This window comes from Geotrypetes seraphini, chromosome 6 (assembly GCF_902459505.1).
Source record: "Geotrypetes seraphini chromosome 6, aGeoSer1.1, whole genome shotgun sequence".
In the NCBI taxonomy this organism is placed as follows: Eukaryota; Metazoa; Chordata; class Amphibia; order Gymnophiona; family Dermophiidae; genus Geotrypetes; species Geotrypetes seraphini.
Genome location: NC_047089.1, coordinates 256,197,061 through 256,218,673, shown reverse-complemented (window position 1 = coordinate 256,218,673; position 21,613 = coordinate 256,197,061). Strand labels below are relative to the sequence as shown.

The following is a 21,613-nucleotide window of genomic DNA, read 5'->3' as shown; positions in this document are numbered from 1 at the left end:
TTGGTGAACGCCCGCGGAGCCGTGGCCAGACCAAAAGGAAGCACACAAAACTGATAGTGCCATCCAAGATCTCAAAGCGAAGCAACCGCTGATGGGCGATGCGTCAGAAGAGAAGCTTCTGCCCACACACTACTGCTTGCAGGCTCCGCGGGTTTGAAGAAATTGTTAAAAATGCGCCGTGAAGGTAAAGGGGAGGGAGGGAGATAGATAGATAGATAGATTTGGATAGGTAGGAATGAGGGAGGGGACCGCACGAGGGGTGCCGAAGGGCGGTGAGTGGCGAGAAGGAAGGGTGGTGGAGGAAAGGTGCAAACGCTGAAGGGAGGTGGAGAGGAACAGACGCTGAAAGGACATGGGGAAGACAGAGTGGGGAGAAGACGCTGAAAGGACATGGGGAAGACAGTGTGGGGAGAAGACGCTGAAAGTACATGGGGAAGACAGTGTGGGGAGAAGACGCTGAAAGGACATGGGGAAGACAGAGTGGGGAGAAGACGCTGAAAGGACTTTCATTAGCAAAGAGGATAAGTTAGCACCAGGTTTCAAGGCTGCAAAGGATCGTGTAACCATGCTGCTTTGTGCAAATGCAGTAGGCCATACGATAAAGCCAACACTGATTTATAAAGCAGTCAACCCCCGAGCCTTGAAGGGAAAAGATAAGTTCTAGCTGCCTGTTTATTGGATGAGCAACAAGAAGGCTTGGACAACCAGAGCACTGTTCCTACTGTTTTGTGCCTGAAGTAAGAAAATACCTAGCCAATAAAGGAATGGAATTCAAGGTTCTGTTGATATAGGACAATGCCCCTGGACACTCAGACTCACATGAGTTCCACAACCAAAGTTTTGTCTCTGTCTCCACCTGCTGGTCATGGTGAGCTATTACCCATCAGTGAATTGTACCGGTCTGGAAAGATGGTAAATAAGTAAAAAATTTCATTTAGTGGAGCATACACTGAATTAAAATCAAAGATCAAAGTAACATCTTTACCTCCCATCTACCACGTGTTCCACTGTACAATTAAAATTTACAAAAATTCAAATATTTTTAAGCAAAAACGCATCAAAAATGTTTCTGAAGTTTAAGCAGACTCGCTGCACTATAATCTTTTCTATTTTATCTATCAATTGTAATCAAAATTGTTGTCTTTCTTATTCCCCCACATAAAGACATTTTAGCCCATTTCACAAAGTAACATTTATATATGTACCAGGCTGATGGTACTGATCCTCATAAGCGTCCAGCCAGTAAAATCTAAAGACTTGCTCCCCATCAGCCCCATTCACTAGAGGCAGCTGGCTCGAGTCCACTTGAACTTCTGTAGCCACCGAATCACTTTCTTCTTGGTTCATCCGATCCCAGCAGGATACCTCTGGAAGTATACTAGTTCTGAAAATGTCAAAATATCATAATAATCACATGGCATTTGTTTCTTTAGATCCAGCAGTTTCCTCCTGCTCCTTTGGGTTTCAGAACAGCCAAACCAACCTGTACTGAATTATGGATAGCATGAGTCTACAATCATATCTCCCCAAGGTTTTAACCCATTTTTTAACCCTTTCACATTTTTTAACCCTTTCACCTAACCATAGGTTCTGCTATTGGGCCTGTTCTTTTTAACATTTTTATAAATGATATTGCTGAAGGGCTGTCAGGTAAGATTTGCCTCTTTCCAGATGATATCAAAATCTGCAATAGAGTAGACACCACGGATGGTGTGAACAACAAAGAAAGACCTAGCGAAGCTTGAAGAATGGTCTGAAATTTGGCAGCTAAAATTTAATGCTAAAAAAATCATACATTTGGGCTGCAAAAACCTGAAGGAACAGTACAGTTTAGGAGGTAAAGAACTTATGTGCACAACAGAAGAGCGGGACTTGGGTGTGACTGTATGTGATGATCTTAAGGAAGCCAAACAGGTTGAAAAGGTGACGGAGAAAGCTAGAAGGATGCTAGGTTGCATAGGGAGAGGTATGGCCAGTAGCAAAAAGGAGGTATTGATGCCTCTGTATAAAACTCTGGTGAGTCTTCATTTAGAATATTGTGTACAATTCTGGAGACCACATCTTCAAAAAGATATAAAAAGGATGGAGTCGGTCCAGAGGAAGGCTACTAAAATGGTGCATGGTCTTCGTCATAAGGTGTATGTGAACAGACTTAAAGATCTCAATATGTATACTTTGGAGAAAAGGCGGGAGAGGGGAGATATGATAGAGACATATAAATTTTTTCCAAAAATTCAAATAATGTTATTAACCACGCAGTGGAATGCCCAATGAAACCACATTTAAATATCTACGTAGCATAAATACGCATGAGTCGAGTCTCTTTCAATTGAAAGGAAGCATTGGAATGAGAGGGCACAGGATTAAGTTAAGAGGTGACAGGCTCAGGAGTAATCTAAGGAAATACTTTTTTACAGAAAGGGTGGTAGATGCGTGGAACAGTCTCCCAGAAGAAGTGGTGGAGACAGAGACTGTTTCTGAATTTAAGAAGGTGTGAGATAGGTACATGGGATCTCTCAGAGAGAGAAAGAAATAATGGTTACTGCAGATAGGCAGACTAGATGGGTTATTTGGCCTTTATCTGCCATCATGTTCCTAAGTTTTATCCTAACTTGACACATACAAAGGATAATAATAATAATAACAGCTTATATACCGCAATACGGTGAAGTTCTATGCGGTTTACAAAGATTAAGCAAAGGTACAAATTGATTGACTTTAAGAGGGGAGGAAGAAAGAGGGTTAATAGGACAGGAAATCCATTTTTGAGGAGAGAGTGATCAATAGAACAAAGGATCTAATATCAATATACATAAAATACAGTTTACTTGGGTTTGAACATTTAGAACTTGGACACTTCTGTGTTCGAAAACAGCCCAAAATGTTAGGTATCCTAAGGTTGGATGTCCTGATAACCAAGATGTCTAAATAGGCCATTTATTTATTTATTTATTTAAAAAAGATGGACATCTAGCAATTTATGGAAGGGACGTTTTCGTCAACTGGATTTTGGACGCACTTTATTTTTAGGCTGCTAGTTTACAAATATTCCAAAAAAAGAATGCTAGTTATTTTAAAGTATGCCGTTTATACTGACATCATTAGGACTCCGATTGGTTGTAAGAACCTTAGCGTTCTGTTTAAACACGAGCGCCATTTTAGTTGAAAGTTTGTGTCGACAGAATCAACAGCAATTTTACGAGTGTTTAATAATATGCCACCATTTATTAATATGTAAATATGCTGTCTGAGTAGACATTCAGTAATTGGAGGTTACTTTGAATTGTCATTCGGTAACCAAGAACAGACACATTAAGAATTTGAAGTCAAGATGTTTGTCAGTACGTGATCCAACACTGATGTTATTCTAGTTTTGATCTTTTGTGGAAACTTGATACAAACTGGTCCAACTTGGCAATACTACAAAAATATGCAGGTTGCATAATTTATACTAAAATTTAATTTAGAACCATGTAACATATCTTGGTGCTTTTTGTAGCTACTGTTTGAATTCTTAACATTGGTTTTTAAAAATTTAATCCAATGATTTGTCCAGCACAATATTAATATAATGTGTTCTTTCTTTTCTTCTTTTGTTTAAGAGTTATGAGCAACATTGAACATTATACTGGCACAATAATAAGCTCTATCACTACCCTTGAAGAAGCCCATCAGTGCGAAACGGGCTGGGCCTCCGTCGGGTTATTGAGATAAGTGCTTTATTAGTACTTCACATTTAAACAAGATGAATATTATGTGAATACTTAATATATAAGGTTGCTAGTCAATTTATGCTCATTCACAAGAAGAAAATTGTTATACAATCACAATATGATTTAAAGAATAATCAATCACAAAAGCATTATAAAAAATTGGATTTAAAAATTCAAGGTTTTTTGACCAGTGATGATACCCACCCCGAAAAAGTTGTGACTTATTGATCACATTATTGGGGTATTTTGAGGTCTTTTTCTCCCTTGTTTTTTAAAACACACATTATATATATTACAAGTGCTCCTATTTTTTGTTATTTTGAAATTTGTTATTGGGACACTTAATTCAGATTTTTCCATTATTCCATTCAGTTCATACAATGTAACATAGTATGCCATAACTCATACTGTTATTTGAATATTTTTACTACTGGAAAGTGGCAAATGTTACACTGATCTTCAAGAAAGGTTCAAGGGGAGATCCGGGAAACTACAGACCGGTGAGTCTAACCTCTGTACCGGAAAAGATGGTAGAGGTGCTGACCACATCATTGATCATCTTGATGAACACAATCTGATGAGGACCAGCAAGCACAGCTTCATCAAAGGAAGATTATGCTTGACGAACTTACTGCACTTCTTCGAGGGAGTAAACAAGCAAATAGACAAGGGTGACCTGGTCAACACTGTATATCTGAATTTCAGAAGGCGTTCGACAAGGTCTCGCATGATCAACTATTTTGAAAAATTGCAAGCCATGGAATCAAGGGTTAAATACTCACGTGGATTAAAAACTGATTGGCAGATAGGAAACAGAGAGTGGGGGTAAATGGACAATACTCGGACTGGAAAAGCGTCACGAGTGGAGTGCCGCAGGGTTCGGTGTTTGGTCCCTTGCTCTTCAACATATTTATAAACGACCTGGAAATTGGTGCGACAAGTGAGGTGATTAAATTTGCAAAAGCTATTCAGAGTAGTGAACAAATAGAAGGATTGCAAAGAGCTGCAACGTGACAAACACGCTCAAGAAATGGGCTGCGACATGGCAAATGAGGTTTACCATGGATAAATGTAATGTGATGCATGTCGGTAACAAAAAATCTTACAGGATGTCCGGTGCAGTATTCGGAGACCCCCCAGGAAGGGAGTACTGGTAAACAAGTTAATGAATCTGTCCACACAATGTGTAGCAGCAACTGTGAAAAGGGCAAACAGAATACTATGAACGATTAAGAAGGGGATCAAGAACAGATCGGAGAAGGTTATCATGCCGCTATACCGGGCCATGGTACGCCTCCACCTGGAATACTGTGTCCAGCACTGGTCACCGTACAAGAAGAAGGATATAGTACTACTCAAAAGGGTCCAGAGAAGAGCGACTAAAATGGTTAAGGGGCTGGAGTAGTTGCCGTACAGTGAGAGAGAGAAACTGGGCCTCTTCTCCCTTGAAAAGAGGAGAATGAGAGGGGACATGATCAAAACATTCTAGATAATGAAGGGAATAGACTTAGTAGATAAAGAGAGGTTGTTCACCCTCTCCAAGGTAGGGAGAACGAGAGGGCACTTCTGAAGTTAAAAGGGGATAGATTCCGTACAAACGTAAGGAAGTTCTTCTTCAACCAGAGAGTGGTAGAAAACTGGAACCTTCCATAGTCTGTCATAGGGGAAAACACCCTCCAGGGATTCAAGACAAAATTAGACAACTTCTTACTGAACCAAAACGTACGCAGGTAAGGCTAGACTCAGTTAGGGCACTAGTCTTTGACCTAAGGGCCGCTGTGGGAGCAGACTGCTGAGTATGATGGACCACTGGTCTTACCCAGCAGCGACAATTCTTATATTCTTATTGCCTATGTTTGAATTAGCTTTCCTGTACACTGCTTTGAGTAAATTTCTTCACAAAGGTGGTAAATAAATAATATTTAAATATTTTTCCACAATGTATTATACCAATTTCAGATCCTCTCTTTCCCTTTAAAGGGCTATATTCTTTTATTCCCCTTGCTAACCATTAGAATATTTAAGAATCCTGCTTACCTAGATGATGTGTCTTGGGCCTCTGCATACTTCTCTCCTGCACATTTCATATGTTTTATTTCCTCCTCTTTGGTGTTGCCAGTCTCAGGAACTGCACCCATGTCTTGAACTTCCATAGCCTCATCAAAATCACCATCCTCAAAATCCATCAGATGATGATCTTCTCCTGGAAACGCAGACCCAGACAAGAGATGGCTAGGAAGCACCAGGTCATAAAATATACCTTTCATATTCATCATTCAAATCTAGGCCAGTGGCTCTTAATCCAGTACTCAGGGTACACCAAGTCAGTCAGGTTTTCAGAATACCCACAAAGAACACCAATGTGAGATCCAAGTTTCCAAGTTTATTATAAGATTTGATTAATCGCCTATTCAAAGTTCTAGGTGATTTGAATATCAAGGAAGCAGAGCATGCAAATCTCATGTATATGTTACAAATATCCTCAAAACCCAACCATCTTGGTGTGCCCTAAGGATTACTACTCTAATTCTATAGCACTACAAGCACTACAGCACTGGACACATTATAAACAGGTACCTTCACTGTCCCTAGTTGGCTCACAATCTAAGATTTTGAGGGTTTGGGGGGGGGGGTTACTTTAAAAAATATTTGTGTTAAACCTCTTGTGCTAGCATACAAAACAGACCACTAGACCACCAGAGGGGAGACAGGGTACAGGGCACATCATTTGGTTCAGAATTTTTTTCCTTGGATTTTCCTCCTCTACAGGTGGGTGCATCTTATGGTCAGGTGCGTCTTATAGAGTGAAAAGTACAGTAAGTTCTTCACCCCCTAAACTGTACCATTCCCTCTGGTTTTTGCAGTTTAAATGCATGACCTTGCATTTCTTAGCATTAAATAGATCTCATGCATATTCATTGGGGAAATCCTGAAAACCCAACTGGATTGCGGCCCTCGTTGCCCACCCCTGGGCTAGAGTAACATGCTTACAGGAGTTGAGGGAGACAGAGAAGTACATAGAGGAGATCTACAAGGATGGTGTGGAGAAGTCCCACCTCCAGTCTGGCAGCCCCTATACTGCCTTGGAGGAAGGTGGTCTAATAGGAAAGCATCACCCTGGTGATGTAGGAAATAATCCTGTAGCCAAGACCTGCCCACTAAGGGATGCAATATCTTCTTGCACTGAGGATGTCTCCAGGGGCTTCTGCTCAAGAGGGAAAGAGTAGGACAGCTGTTGTAGTTGGTAATTCGATCATTAGTCATGTAATATTATCAGGTAGAACAAAGAGAAATTAGGTTCTTACCTGCTAATTTACTTTCTTTTAGCTTCTCCAGCCCGGTAGAAGTTAATCTTTACGAGTGGGTATATATCCCAATCATGACCAGCAGGTAGAGACTGAAAACAAAACTGTGGAATAGTACATAAGAGATACCTTCCCCTATTCCTATCAGTCTGCCAAATAGCCAAGCAGAACTAAGAACTGGAAACAGAAATAAGCAATACTCCGAACAGGAGTAATAACTAACATACCCAAATGCTGTCAGAAAATGCAGAGGAGAGATACCAGAAAGAAAGTGTCCCTACAGCTCGCCAGCTAAGCCAGCCGAGCCATAGCCACTGTTCTTCAATTCTTCCCAGCCCTAGAAAAATACTAGAACTGCAGCAAAAAACAAAAACTACCCGTGCCTGGACCAAATTGTGCCCCATTCCCCCTGAGAAGAGCTCAATTGCTCCATACACGACCTAGCTAGAAGCAAAGTAAAGTTAAAGCGAAGCAACCCTTCAGACCAGCACTACCTCAGGATTTTTTTTTTCAGAACAGACTCCACAGGCTCTCAAAGCAATAGGCCTTGCTTGATTTAGGGGGGCAAGGCTTACTGCTGAGGCGCCTCTAAAAAAAATGTGGGGAGGTGGAGGAAATGGGGGAGGGACCCCACTCGAGACCTGCCGGGTTTTACACCCCCCGAGGTCGGACAGACCCTCCAAACAGGGCTCACCCAAGCTCAATCCGGCCAAAAACAGGGACTAGAAACCCTTAAACAAATTCCAACAGCCCTACCAAGGGAGATGGGTACAGCTCACTCAACACCTGCTGGAGACTGAAAGAAGACTGATAGGAATAGGAGAAGGTATCTCTTTTGTACTATTCCACAGTTTTGTTTTCAGTCTCCACCTGCTTATCATGATTGGGATATATACCCACTCATAAAGATTAACCTCTACTGGTCTGGAGAATGCTAAATAATTTCTTCTTAGAAACAGAGAAAATAACAGCAGATAAAAGGCCAGATAGCCCCATCCAGTCTGCCCATACATACCATCTGCTATCTGTAAATACTCTCCCTGGTTTAGCTGGGAAGGAATTTAAGTTAAAAATACCCAAAAAAGCATAATCATCTGTCTCATCTACAATATTAAAGATTAATTACTTATTGTGAATATATATACTAAATTATTTTTAAACTAGTGTTTAAGCCCGTTAGATTAACGGGTGCTAGAATAGATGTGTAGACTTAACAGATCACAAAATTTAATGAAAACTTACCGTGTGAGCTGTCTTTTTTTTTTCTCTCTCTTTCCTTGGCCACTGTCTGTCTCTGTCTTTTTTTCTTTGTCTCTCTCTCCTTGGCCGTTGACTGGCTGTCTGTCTCTCTGGCCCCCTGTCTGTCTGTCATTCTTTCTATTTGTCTCTCTCCCTGGCCCCCTGTCTGTATGTCTTTTTTTCTGTCTGTTTCTCTCCCTGGCCTCGTCTGTCTGTCTTTATTGCTTTCTGTCTCTCTCCCTGCCTGCTGTCTTTCTGTATGCATCTGTCTTTTGCTCTCGTGCGCTGCCTGCCTGTCTTTCTGTCTCTGTGGCCCCCTGCCTGCCTGTGGTACCATGCCTGCCTTTCTTTCTGTCTCTCTCTGTGGCCCCCTTTCGTCTCCCCCCCAGAGCAAACCAAGATTGCTGCCTGCACCCCAGCACACCCCTCCCCCCAAAGCATAGCAAGTTTGCTCCCTGGTCCCCTATCCCTCTTCCCCCCCCAATTCTCTGTGCAGCAGTAGCACCCCTTTCCTGCTCCCCCTGTCCTGCAGTGGCCCTTTTCCCTTCCTTTTACCTCCCCCTGTCCATCAGCACCCATTCTGTTCTTCCTCTCCAGCAGTAGCCCTTTTCTCTTCCCTCTGTCCAGCATCACCCCTTCCCTGCTCCCCCTGTCCACGTGTTGCATTGTTGTGGGCGCTACAGGGTTCTTTTTGTTTTCCTGCCACCTGTGCTCCAGCTGCCGGGAGGTGCATGTGGCGTCACTCTGGAAGAAGTGACGGGTCGGCTGCCTGCTGCTATAGGACTGAATGGGCCTAGGCTTCCTCCCCTTCTCTCAACAAGGAAGGAGTCCGGGCTGGCAGAAAAATTTAACGTGTCCACCCAGGTGCTCCAACTTTTCTCTTCGTCTTGCAACGGAGAAAAGCCACTCTTCCTCTCCCAGCTGTTCCCCACCCTCCACCCCCAATAACCGAAACCCAACAACAGCAGAAGAAATTGTCCCCCCCTCCAGATTCGAAAGCCCCTGACATGTTGGACCCGTCGTCCAGCGAAGAGGAGTCGGACGGGCTGGTGGAAGAGGAGTGGCGTGACATGCTGGTAGCAGCGGCCGGAGGCTCAAAGAGGTCTTTGCCGCCCTCCGGCCGGGTCCGCTGCGAGCAGGCGGGCAGACCGGCCAGCCCTAGCCCGTCAGTGGGCGGCAGCAGCAACAGCCGTGAGGACTGCAGTGTTCCCTCTAAGCGGGCGGGTGTTGTGAGCAAACTTTTTTCACTGTGAGCTAAAAATATCGGGCGCCAGCAAGTTATGAGCCAAATAAATATGTTGTCAAAGTTGCTGATACATGAGGACGAGGTATTCAAAGGAATTTTAGGCCTACACGCTAAATTAAATAACGTTAAATAATATTTTTAAGAACACAAAACAACGCATTAATTCTTGAAAGTACAAAATTCTTTATTTTTTTTTTTTTTTTTTTACCAGAAAAACTCAAATTTATTTTAAAACAGTCTACAGAAATTGTAGGGATGAAATGATATCTTAATAAATGTTTTACAACAAATGTAGTTATGTCTGTTACATCCATATGTGTAAACTGTAAATTAAAAACAGTCCAGAAGACAATACGTTTGATGCTTTCAATTTCTAGACAATCTATCAATTCCAGCTTCTACACAAAAGTATAAATACATTAAAACAAAATATTGAAAACCATTTTATTGGGCACAAAGTTTGCCTTCAGTGAGAAGAGTTCACTCAATATGTTGTAGAATAATTGTTGTGAAACTGGAATGGAATCAATTCTTCACTCAAGTTAGATATCATCAATATCTTCATCATCATCCCCAATATCATCAAACTGGATTTCATCGTCATCACCGGGGCCAAATGTGTCCGTTTCATTGATTTTAGCATGTTCTGGAAGTTCTCCATAGGCTTTTAGGCTCCAAAATTCTTTATTAAGATTGTTCTCTTCTGCCTTTTTCTGATTTCCAAAAATTGTAAACACTGTCTATGTTTACATTATTTCCTGCCTAGATCTTCGCGGTGAGCTACACAGTGTTGCTCTAGAAGATGAGGAACTGATTGACGTAACTTTGCAGCTACACCATTATGCTTCCCAAGCATGACTGATGCTCCATCGGACGTGAACATGACCATACGACTGAAATCTAAATCGTTCTCACTATAAAACTGCTTTATAGCATCAACTATAGCTGTGCTGTCACAAGCAGTTAGATGTTTGATGCCAGCAAAAACTGTCTCATGAATGTTGCTGCCACTTCTTCTAAATTTAATGTATATTATGAGCATTTTCGAAACAGAAATATCAGTACTTTCATCAATTATTAGGGTATGAAAAGGAGACCTCCGGATTTCTGTAAATGTTTCCCGTTTAACAATGGCATTTATGCAGTCAAGGAACTCGAAAGCATAGTTTTTGCTTCTCCAGCTATCAGGTATTTTTACGTATTTAGCCATGTGATTGTGAATTTCCTGGACGGATAGCATGGACGAATTCAACTTTACCGCTAGCAATATATTATCAATTAAAATGTTAACTTCCTCTGGACTTGATTTATATCTCTGTGCGTATTCGATTCTGTTGTTCCGACTATCGGGAGTTTCTTTCAAGAAATTCATTAGAAAACCTCGGCTTTGATTGTGAAGCTTTTGAACCGCTTCTAAATGAGAATTATGATTCAGATGACGCTTTAAATAATCAATTTTCCACTCAGACCAAGTCTTCCCTGTGCTCCATTCTCCGTTAACACCTGCTTTTCGGCATAGGGAGCAAATTAATGCGTTGTCCGTGTCGCTATATTCGAATATTTCTTTCATCGCCACTGTTTTCCGTCCACTCGCGTGCGGCAACGTGGTGTCAACCAAAAACTCGGTCAGCCATTCCTTCTTAAATTGGCTGCGCTTTTTCTTTGTGCTGCTACCAAACTCTTCATTCTCTTTACGCTTCGACATTTTCGAATGGATGTAAAAATTATTTGACTGAATCTATGGAAGATCGCAAAAGAAAGTTTATGCACACGCTTCAAACGATCGAAACTTGAAAAGAACTTGCTTCATGCATGTATAGATAAACAATGGCGCTCGTGCGGCCTCAGTTTTGTAGCGCATTACTAATTTACTAGTAGTAGTACCGTGTTTCCCCGATGATAAGGCAGGGCCATCAAATAAGACAGCCCCCCCTTTTTAGACAAAAATATAAAATAAGGCACCCCCGCAAATAAGCCACCCACCGATACCTGCGCTTACCCGAATCGAGTGGTACGGTGGGTGACTTCATGCTCGCACCCGGGATCCGGAAGGTTCGCCCCCCACATTTCGCCCCCAGCAATTCGCCCCTCACATTTCGCCCCCCACATTTCGCCCCTGAGCCCTGCAGCCCTGAAATCAACCTGCTCTCTGCCTCCCCCAACTCTCTCTCTGGCTCCCCGGCTCTCCAGTGCATCGCGCCCTGCCCGGGGCCGGAGCAGGGCGGCTGGGAGACAGCGACGCGGCCGCCAGGGTCGGAAACCCCAATCCCCCCTCCCACACAGCCGGGCCGCCCAGGGAGGGGAAGACAGCGACGCGGCCGCCAGGGTCGGAAACCCCAATCCCCCCTCCCACACAGCCGGGCCGCCCAGGGAGGGGAAGACAGCGACGCGGCCGCCAGGGTCGGAAACCCCAATCCCCCCTCCCACACAGCCAGGCCAGGGTCGGAAACCCCAATCCCCCCTCCCACACAGCCGGGCCAGGGTCGGAAACCCCAATCCCCCCTCCCACACAGCCGGGCCAGGGTCGGAAACCCCAATCCCCCCTCCCACACAGCCGGGCCGCCCAGGGAGGGGAAGACAGCGACGCGGCCGCCAGGGTCGGAAACCCCAATCCCCCCTCCCACACAGCCGGGCCGCCCAGGGAGGGGAAGACAGCGACGCGGCCGCCAGGGTCGGAAACCCCAATCCCCCCTCCCACACAGCCGGGCCAGGGTCGGAAACCCCAATCCCCCCTCCCACACAGCCGGGCCAGGGTCGGAAACCCCAATCCCCCCTCCCACACAGCCGGGCCAGGGTCGGAATCCCCAATCCCCCCTCCCACACAGCCGGGCCGCCCAGGGAGGGGAAGACAGCGACGCGGCCGCCAGGGTCGGAAACCCCAATCCCCCCTCCCACACAGCCGGGCCGCCCAGGGTCGGAAACCCCAATCCCCCCTCCCACACAGCCGGGCCGCCTGGGAGGGGAAGACAGCGACGCGGCCGCCAGGGTCGGAAACCAAACCCCAATCCCCCCTCCCACACAGCCGGGCCGCCCAGGGAGGGGAAGGACTCCAGCCACGCTGAGCAGATGAGACGGCGGCAGCCACACCACCGGGGGCGAAACATACCTGGGGGCGAAATGTGGGGGATGAAATGTGAGGGGCGAATTGCTGGGGGCGAAATGTGGGGGGCGAAACTTCCGTGAACCCTCGCACCCCCACCCCGACGTCCGATTCCTCCCCCAGCCTCCCCTTACCTTTGCGACGCGTGTGTGCGCTGTGACGAGAAACTTGTGCGCTGCGATGTAATATTTTGTGCGCCAGCGCACGCCAGCACAGCTTAGCGGGAACACTGAGGAGCGGTTACAGCAGGTGGACCTCTCATCCCCCCTCCCAGGTCTCACACAGCGGTCGGCAGTGGTAGGTCGCTGCTCCTGCTTGCTTCGGTCCTACTTTCTTTTTGGGTGAAGGCAGGAGCAGAACCCAGCAGCGAGGAAGGCCCTAGGCTATCGGCAAATCAAACCGCCAGACTCCACCCGCACGTGCCGCAAGCCACCCCATGTGAAGGAAATCAAATTTGGCACGGAGTCACATCCCACAGACGCAGGGATCACAGATTTTCTACTGTGCATGTGCGGTAAGGGTTTTATTATTTTTAAATACAGTTTTTCTTTTACCTATTTCCTTGCAAGCTTGTAAATGTATTACTTTCTCCACTTCTTTCTAGACCACATTAGGATGACTATGGTTCTCCTATTACCTATCTACCTAAAGCATCTTTAAGAATGCCAAATTGTTTTCTTCAGAAAAAGCTTTCTTTCAGCAATATTTAGTCATGATAAAATGCCAAAAAGGAAAAATATCTTGTACCAAATTTTGTATACACAGAATTTTAAACTGACTACCGACACCCTGCTACAAACAAAAATGTCAATCAGGATATTTGAAGAGGCAGTCTGAGGTCAGCACAGTAAAATATATTCTCCTTCTCATATTGAGACAAAATCATCAATATGTAGTTCTGGATTCTTGCCCAGAAATAGCTAAGAAGAAAAAAATTAAAAAAAAAATTAAATTGAATCAGGTTGGGCAGACTGGATGGACCATTCGGGTCTTTATCTGCCATCATCTACTATGTTACTATGTTACTAATAATCTGGAGTTTATTTTTTTTTTTCCAATTCTTTATTATTTTCATTACTTACAATACGTATCACAGTAAACACAAACATTTTATATCCAAATTCCACACTTAATAGTCTTATAATATCCATTTCAGAATTATATCCCCTTCCCCCCTAAACAATCACAACATCCATACATAAATATCTATAATTACCCCATATTCAAAATTCCCCCCTACCTCCCCCCATCCGGATGTGCATATTTAAAGGGAAAAACACTATTTAAACATTACAATATTTTGCTAATGGCTCCCAAAACTCCTGAAACCTCTTAAAATTTCCTTTATCTGGAACATATGTTAATATCACGAGATACTGTCTGAAGAAACAGAGAGAAAGAAAAGCAGCAGAAGCAGCAACCAAGAGGAAGAATGATAAACAACTCAGGAGTCCATCAGGATTCCAGTTTTATTGCGACATCAATAGGTAGAATCATAAATTGAAGATTACCCAGCTTTGCTGCATTTTGAATAGAAATTACATATGCTTGGGGGCAATAAAATGGTGCTTTAAGAAAAGACAAAGGATAACCACAAATCAGTGCATATGTTTCTTGGAAATTATAATTATTGACTTCTGACCCAGGCAGATTACACCAAAACGCAGCCACGTCAGGTCATCTTGCATTTGTGATTCAACCTATTGATGTCACATGAAACCTGAATCCTGGTAGACTCCTGATCATTTGTCATTCCTCTTCTTGGTCATCACTGCTGCCTTTCTTCATTCATATCATGAGCTACATTGTAAGAACTAATCAACTATGAAGCCCCTACACGTTTCACAGGTTGGCCACTTAAGTTCAACAGTTGCATGGGAAGAGGGATTACGGGAATCCCAAGGGTATGAAAGAGGTTGCCACAGGATTTTCAAAGGAGTGTAATCAAAATCTCTGGTGTCTCCAGAATGAGGCTTGGAATGCCTAGAGAGGCAGCTGGAACAGTCATTGGTTGAATAGTGTATGCCATCACCAAAAACAAGGGAGGCTGTTAGGATTGGGAGGAAACAGAGGGCTGCGAGAAAGTAAATAATAGTATAGACTCCTATAGGTATGGGGATGGTGGAGATTAATTATGGGGATGAGGATAGGTGAAACTTCTGTCCCATCACACAATATGTAATTAAACTCTGGAATTCATTGCCAGAGAATGTTGTGGAATCAGTTAGCTTAGCGGGGTTTAAAAAAGATTTGAATAATTTCCTAAAAGAGAAGTCCATAGGCCATTATTGAGTTGCCTATTCCTAGGATAAGCAGCATAAAATCTGTTTTACTACTTGGGATCTAGCTAGGTACTTGGGTCCTAGGTTGGCCACTGTTGGAAACAGGATACTGGGCTTGATGGGCCTTCGGTGTGTCCCAGTATGACAATTCATATATGCTTAAGTGAAGGATTAACATCTTTCATGTTGGTTCAATGCAATAAACGCAGGTCACGAAGAGAAATGCTTTGTGATCTCACTGCTAAAATGATTTCTGCTGGTTCACAGAATCAAAGGTGACATAGGCAAACAGGAACCACCACCATTTCCCCCCAAAATGTAAGTTTTTGCAACTGTAAAAAGCAGCACAGATAGCCAGTAAAGCAAAGTGTGTGAGCTGTTAGTATGTATACTACCAAGTTTACAGCAATCTCCCCTTGATGGATGCAGTTTGAAAAATAACACACACATACCTGCTTCAGCTACCATTACTTTCACCTCCATAGGGTCTCTATGTTCTGCTTCATTGGCTTCTTCCTTAATTGTTCTCTGACTAGCTGTTTCCTTTGTAACTGGTGCAAAGGAAGAAGTCTCCATTTTGACACTGGTACGTGGGGCTCTCATCACTGCAGGTTTTGTTACCTAGAAATATTCAATCAGTCATGAATGCCTAAGAAGTACCATGCTGATACAGAATAATCAACCAGTATTCTATATTCAACAGTGAGCAAGTTTAATCTTTTGGAAGTACTTGATAGATGGTAATAAAGGGAATCCATTCTCTGATGTTCACTTCCAGAAGTAGAACATGATCATCTCTAAGGCAAAGTACAATAAGCATGTGCCTAAGTCATATAAAATGTGCTAATTTAGTGGTTTTTGTCCGTCAACCCCCAACAGAAAGAAGTGTGGGAACAGACCATAGACACCAGCACCCAAAGAGGTCTCTTCCTATCCTCCAGCAGAAAGCAGAAATTTGCAAATAGCATTTCTCAAGCTTTCCTCATGTCAGAGCTGTTTGGAGCCTCAGCCTCACAAGATTTCCTGGCCCTGAGCAGGTAAAAGGTGCTACCTGAATGGCTTCCGCTCTTGGTGTTAGTGGGCTGGTGCCATCTTCAGCTAAAGCTTCCTGCAGAGGGAATGCTTCTGGAGCTGCTGAAGGCAGCGTGTTTACTTCATTCATGCTGCCCACAGCCCGAAGAGTGAGAAAATACTGGGTCCTGCCAGGGAGGAATGGAATTCCAGACAGGCTGCGCAAGCCACCCAAGAGATTCTCCATCTCTATATCCCACTCGTGAAACTTCCATAATGGTCACAATGGCCAAGTCCATATTTATTTTTAGGGCTTCTGGATCAGGCGTTTTGGTTCATAGCCTTCTGTCAATATTTACATAGTTTGCTTGTACTTGTCAACTTTTTGCTTTGGTCACCTCCATTCCTATACTGTTCATGTTCGGAGTGACTTACAGTAATGTTTGCCATTCCTTTCCTCTAGTTTAAGCACCTGCCCATGTACTGATCTTTTTCTCCACCACAGAAAAATGTAGTCCATCATGACAGCATAACCTCTAGCTCTGTTACCTAAATACATATACGCCAGGTTTGGAGTCAAGTGTTGCCAGCTCCATCTCCCTTCCCATGTACGTCAGAGGGAAGGCTTCCAGGACGTGCAAGTTGCAATTAGTACTATTATGGGAGTGGGGTCTGGGGTGGAGATTGGGTAGAGATGGGCAGGGTCTGGCCCACGACTTAGCCCAGTGTTCTTCAACTGTCGGTCCAAGGACCGATGTCGGTCCACAGAACAATTCTTTTATTTCTGCCGGTCCATAGGTGTAAAAAGGTTGAAAAAACACTGGTCTAGAGAATGACATGGTGGTTGTTATCCAAGGCTAGCCGCAGGTAACCTGCTGAATGGCGACAAAAAAAAAAAGGTCACTACGAGTACGGGGACAAGGCCATTCATCGCCCCATAATGTGGTGGCCTTGCCTCTGCAGTTAAAGAAGTGAGCATGCGTGGTGAACAAGCGTGCGGTCCAGCAGCCCCCCCTCCCTCTCTCCCTTTCACTTGCCTTCTCTTCGTGGCAATTTCTATAAGGCTATGCATTGTATTGCAGCCAGAGCCTTGAAATCGTGTTGCGTTTGGCTGCTGGAAAAGTCTCCTCTGACGCATCTTCCTGTTTCCAGTTGCATCGGAGGAGACTTTTCTAGCAGCCAATGCAATGCGACTTCAAGGCTCCGGCTGCAATACAACGCATAGCCTTATAGAAATCGCCACGAAGAGAAGGGAAGGGGAAGGGAGGGAGGGAGATGCACAGCTAGCCAGAGGGAGGGAGCTGCTGGACCGCGCAAAGGGTGCTGGGGGGAAAGAAGAGGAGACGACGCTGAAGCAGCATGAAGTGAACTGAGGAAGAGAGAGGACGAAGACACTGGGAAATGGGGAAGAGAGAGTGGGGAGAGACACTGGGAAATGGGGAAGAGAGTGGGGAGAAGACGCTGGGAAATGGGGAAGAGAGAGTGGGGAGAAGACGCTGGGAAATGGTGAAGAGATAATAGGGAGAAGACAATGGGAAAGAGGATAGATTAAGAATATTTGAATCGCTATCCCCTTTTGACTCTTCCCTATCAATCTCCCCTACCTTTTCTCCTTACCTCTTCACCTCGCTTCCCCAATCCCATCCACTTTGGTTAACTCCTACTTAAAGAACAATCTTCTCTGTAGATTTGCGGGAATGGGATGGAGACAGGGACAATTTTTTCCCTGTGTCATTCTCTACTATTGTCCAACTCAGACTCCAACTTACAGCATATTAAGATTTACATTTTTTGTTCTGGATCTAAAGTGCTGGTAAATGTAAATTCTATTAATTTGTACTTTAGATCTAGACAAATAGATGTGTGTATGTATGTATGTATGTATATACAATATAAAGTATGAAATGATAAATTTACCATATATTATAATGTTGCAAGTTTTAATTTTGAAAATGGAGTCAGTACATTTTAATTGACTCCTACTCCACCCAAAATTGCTTCCGACTCCAACTCCATAGCCCTGCTGAAATATTTTGATGTAATATTTCAAAGTAGTATGGTTTCAAATTATAAAAAACACAACATAAACAAATGTTAATCATCAAATTGTCTTTTCCCTGTGTAAAGAATTTGCAGCTTACCTATGAGGATCCCTTATAAATCCCCATAAACTTCTTTCTCTTTGGTTAAACCTTGTTTATTATAATGGCCAATATACCACCAGTATCATATATTAGTTTTCCATTGTGTTCTATTAAAAAGTACAAGGAAAATAAAACTAGAAGGATCTACAAACAGCGAAAGGGATCCAAGATTTTAAAGCCAAGTTGTGCAAATTTACACTTATTTAACAGACAAAGTGACAGCTAAGATGAATAAAACCAGCAGAGGAGGTAGAGGTTCAGGTTTACACTTGGTGAGGTAAACTGCTTTAGATGAGAGATGAAACGTGATTACCTTGGGAAGTGGAGACTGCACGGAGAAAGGATTCAATGCAACTCCAGCTGGTCTCCGCTTCTTCAACATTATAACTGGTGGTGGAGCCAGCTGAGGCATCTTCAGAGGGGAGAAAATTCAGGTTACTATTTTTACTGGCACCAGACAAGCAAAGGCAGACACAGTGCTCAGAAGTTAAAGCCTTATGTAAATTGTGATTTTATGCTCCTCTGTGCACTGTAGAGGTGAAATAACAAAATAGGAATACTATAGTGGACCTAAGGCCTTCAAACATTGCAATAAGTGTATCATGTAACATTTGATCTGTTCATAGCTGGAGGCCAGTCCCAGTTCGTGACGATCTTGTTCACACCAATGCAAAAGCACTGAAATGTACTCATTAGTGAAATGAAATATGGTATTTACTACCAATGTTTAAATCTCTGCTATGGATATAAACATTTACTACTTTTGATGAGCTTCAGAAATGCTGAAACACTTTCATACTGAACACATAAAAGGAGGGGGAGAGGGATAGATCTGGAAGGATTGGTATTAGATCCCAGTGTTCTCCCCAGAAATTTTTTCCAGCCGGGTGGCATGAAAAAGTAGCCGCATGGGGCGGAATGGGGAAATTTGGTGGTGGGGAAAATTAACCCCTTCTTTTACTAAGGTGTGCTAACATTTTTAGCACGCGCAAACTCCCACGCTACAGGGGAAAACTTGCTTCGGGCCTTCCTCGTTGCCGGGTCCTGCCTACTTTCTGTTTCCGCGAAGGCAGGACCCGGCAGCGAGGAAGGCCCGAAGCAAGTAAAAGCAGTAAGTTATAAGCTTCCCTCCGGGGCTTCCCTTCTCTTCGAAACCGAAAGTTGCGTCCCGTAGGGGGGGGAGGGAAGAGAAGGGAAGCCGGCACGCACATGTTAGAGCCCCGGAGGGAAGCTTACAACTTACTGCTTTTACTTGCTTCAGGCCTTCCTCACTGCCGGGTCCTGCCTTCACGGAAACAGAAAATAGGCAGGATCTGGCAACGAGGAAGGCCCGAAGCAAGTAAAAGCATGCAGGCAAAAAAACAAGGCAGGCGTCAAACAAAATTTTCAGTGGAGAGTCAGCCCGGGAAGGAGCATCGGCGGCAGCAGAAGGATTCGCCAGGTGGTCATCTAAATTAGCCGGGAGGTGCGCCCGGCTAAAAGGCCCTGGGGAGAAAACTGAAATCCTGTGACAGATTAAGAGACTTTTCCCTCCCCCATGCAAATATAATACCCCCGGGCATCAAAGGACACTAATCAAAAAGAGAATGGAGTACATGTCTCAGAATACCCTGAACTTTGGGGCTCAGTGCCGAGTCACAAGAGAGAGGCATTTCTACACAGGATGGGTTCATTCTAGAGAGGTCCCCAAGGGAGAAAGTGGAACTCTCAAGTTTTCCCTAAACATAGGCAGAGGCAGGCTTTGGGAAAACAGACTGAAGTCTGTAGTAGCTGGCTGAGGTAAGCCACAGTTGGTGTGAGGCAAACAATAAAGCAAAGTTTCTAGGAAAGGTGTTTGTGTGCTAATTGCTCCTCACAAGCCAGGCTAGCCTGCCATACCACAGATCCCTAGTACGAGTCGAGTTAGGATAAAAACTTATCGATAGTGTACTGTAAATATGACAAATTGTAACCTATTAACTGTATATTATGTAGGTTTAACCTGTAACTCATTCTGAGATTTTTGGGGAAAACGAGATAGAAAACAAATTAAATAAATAATGTGTAATATATGTAGCTCCCAAATATTCTAAATACTGAAGCAATTCCATTTTGCAATTTGCAGAGTAAAAAATCTTAAACAAAATCTTACACCTATGAATAAACAAATGCAGCATTGGGAAAAAAAAGATTAATCTACAAACTTTACTTACTTGAACAATGGAGTCGCTATACAAGAACATATCTTTCAGTAACAGATATGAGTAAAAGTTGTGCCACCTACTTGCTCAAGTTTGTTCTATTTCCAAAATTTAGTCAAATCATCTACACCTCCCATCAAACATGCCAAGGTCGAATTATAATATCTCTCAGTGGGCCAACTAAAGCAGAGGGTAGATTTTGGAGAGCCCATTTGAAGTCATAACCCACAGTTAAGGTAACACTATGCTAAGGTTTAAAAGAAAGGATAGAAAAAGTCATTCTAAAAGAAAAGAAAGATCTTGAAGGTATTTAAAGGATGTAGTGCTGTTTTTAAAACACTTTGCCCTTGAAAGAGGTACAAACTGTTTTCTGCTGTAAATTTTAGATAGTACAGATTGTGCTTTCAGCTTAAGGGTGGCACTCAGAAATATAAAGACAAACGTACCTCAGCATTATTCAAATCTTGCAATATATCACCCAGTAAGTCATCTTTGGATAAGTCAACAGTTTTCTATAAAACAATAATTCATAGTCACATAAAATCCAACTGTCCTACCGCATGTAAAATTTTACAAAGCATTTCCACTACTCATTTCATTGGAATAGCAAAACTGGAGTGAAGAAGTAGCCTAGTGGTTAATGCAGTGATTTGTGAACCTGGGGAACTTGGTTTGATTCCCACTTCAGCCCCTTGTAACTATGGGCAGGTCACTTAACCCTTCATTGCCTCAAGTGCAAAATAAGTGTGTGTTAGTTGCCGTCAACTCGTGTTCAAGTCCTAGTGGCTTGATGAACATCATCAAGTTATCGTGGTAGTAAATTAAGTAGCTCTATATACAGTGGTGCCTCGCATAACGGACGCCTCGTACAGCGAACGCTGCGCTTAACGAACTTTTTGTCTTGCTCCCTATAACGAACTTCGTTTCACACAACGAAGTCGCCCGAGGGGCCCGGGGGGGGGCGGAACTACTCTCGCCGCTTCCTAATGTGAGCCGGGAACAGCAGCACCCTCCTGTCTGAATGCAGTGTTCCATCATCTCCCTCCACCTTACCTTAGATGCCGAGTTTTCCGGCTTTCTTTTTCGGCCAGCCACACACTTTCAAAGAGCAGCACATGCGCGCATGCTCTGTTGTTCAATCTTCTCCTCTGACGCAACCGGAAACCGGAAGTTGCAGGAGAGGAGAACATTGATCAACTTCAGCAGCTGCGCGTGCACAGCTTTTTGAAAGCGTGCGGCTGGGTGAAAAAGAAAGCTGGCAAACTCTGCATATAAGGTGAGGTGGAGGGAGGGAAATGTAGGGCTGCAGAACGAATTATTTTGTTTTACATGTATTCTTATGGGAAAACAGGGCTGCAGAACGAATTATTTTGTTTTACATGTATTCTTATGG

At 43.7% G+C, this 21,613-nt stretch overlaps 1 protein-coding gene across 4 annotated transcripts in view; it reads right to left on the bottom strand.

Annotated features, from left to right (window-relative positions):
- Window positions 1-21,613, bottom strand: part of POLA1 (DNA polymerase alpha 1, catalytic subunit) — an 874,681-nt gene that overhangs the window by 803,749 nt on the left and 49,319 nt on the right. For all 4 annotated transcript variants that reach the window (XM_033948024.1, XM_033948022.1, XM_033948023.1 and 1 more), the window contains exons 6-10: window positions 20,667-20,732; window positions 18,354-18,452; window positions 15,338-15,506; window positions 5,751-5,916; window positions 1,206-1,384 (exon numbers count right to left, since the gene is read on the bottom strand). In XM_033948024.1, coding sequence (XP_033803915.1) covers window positions 1,206-1,384; window positions 5,751-5,916; window positions 15,338-15,506; window positions 18,354-18,452; window positions 20,667-20,732 — 679 coding nt within the window. The remainder of the gene's footprint in view (window positions 1-1,205; window positions 1,385-5,750; window positions 5,917-15,337; window positions 15,507-18,353; window positions 18,453-20,666; window positions 20,733-21,613) is intronic.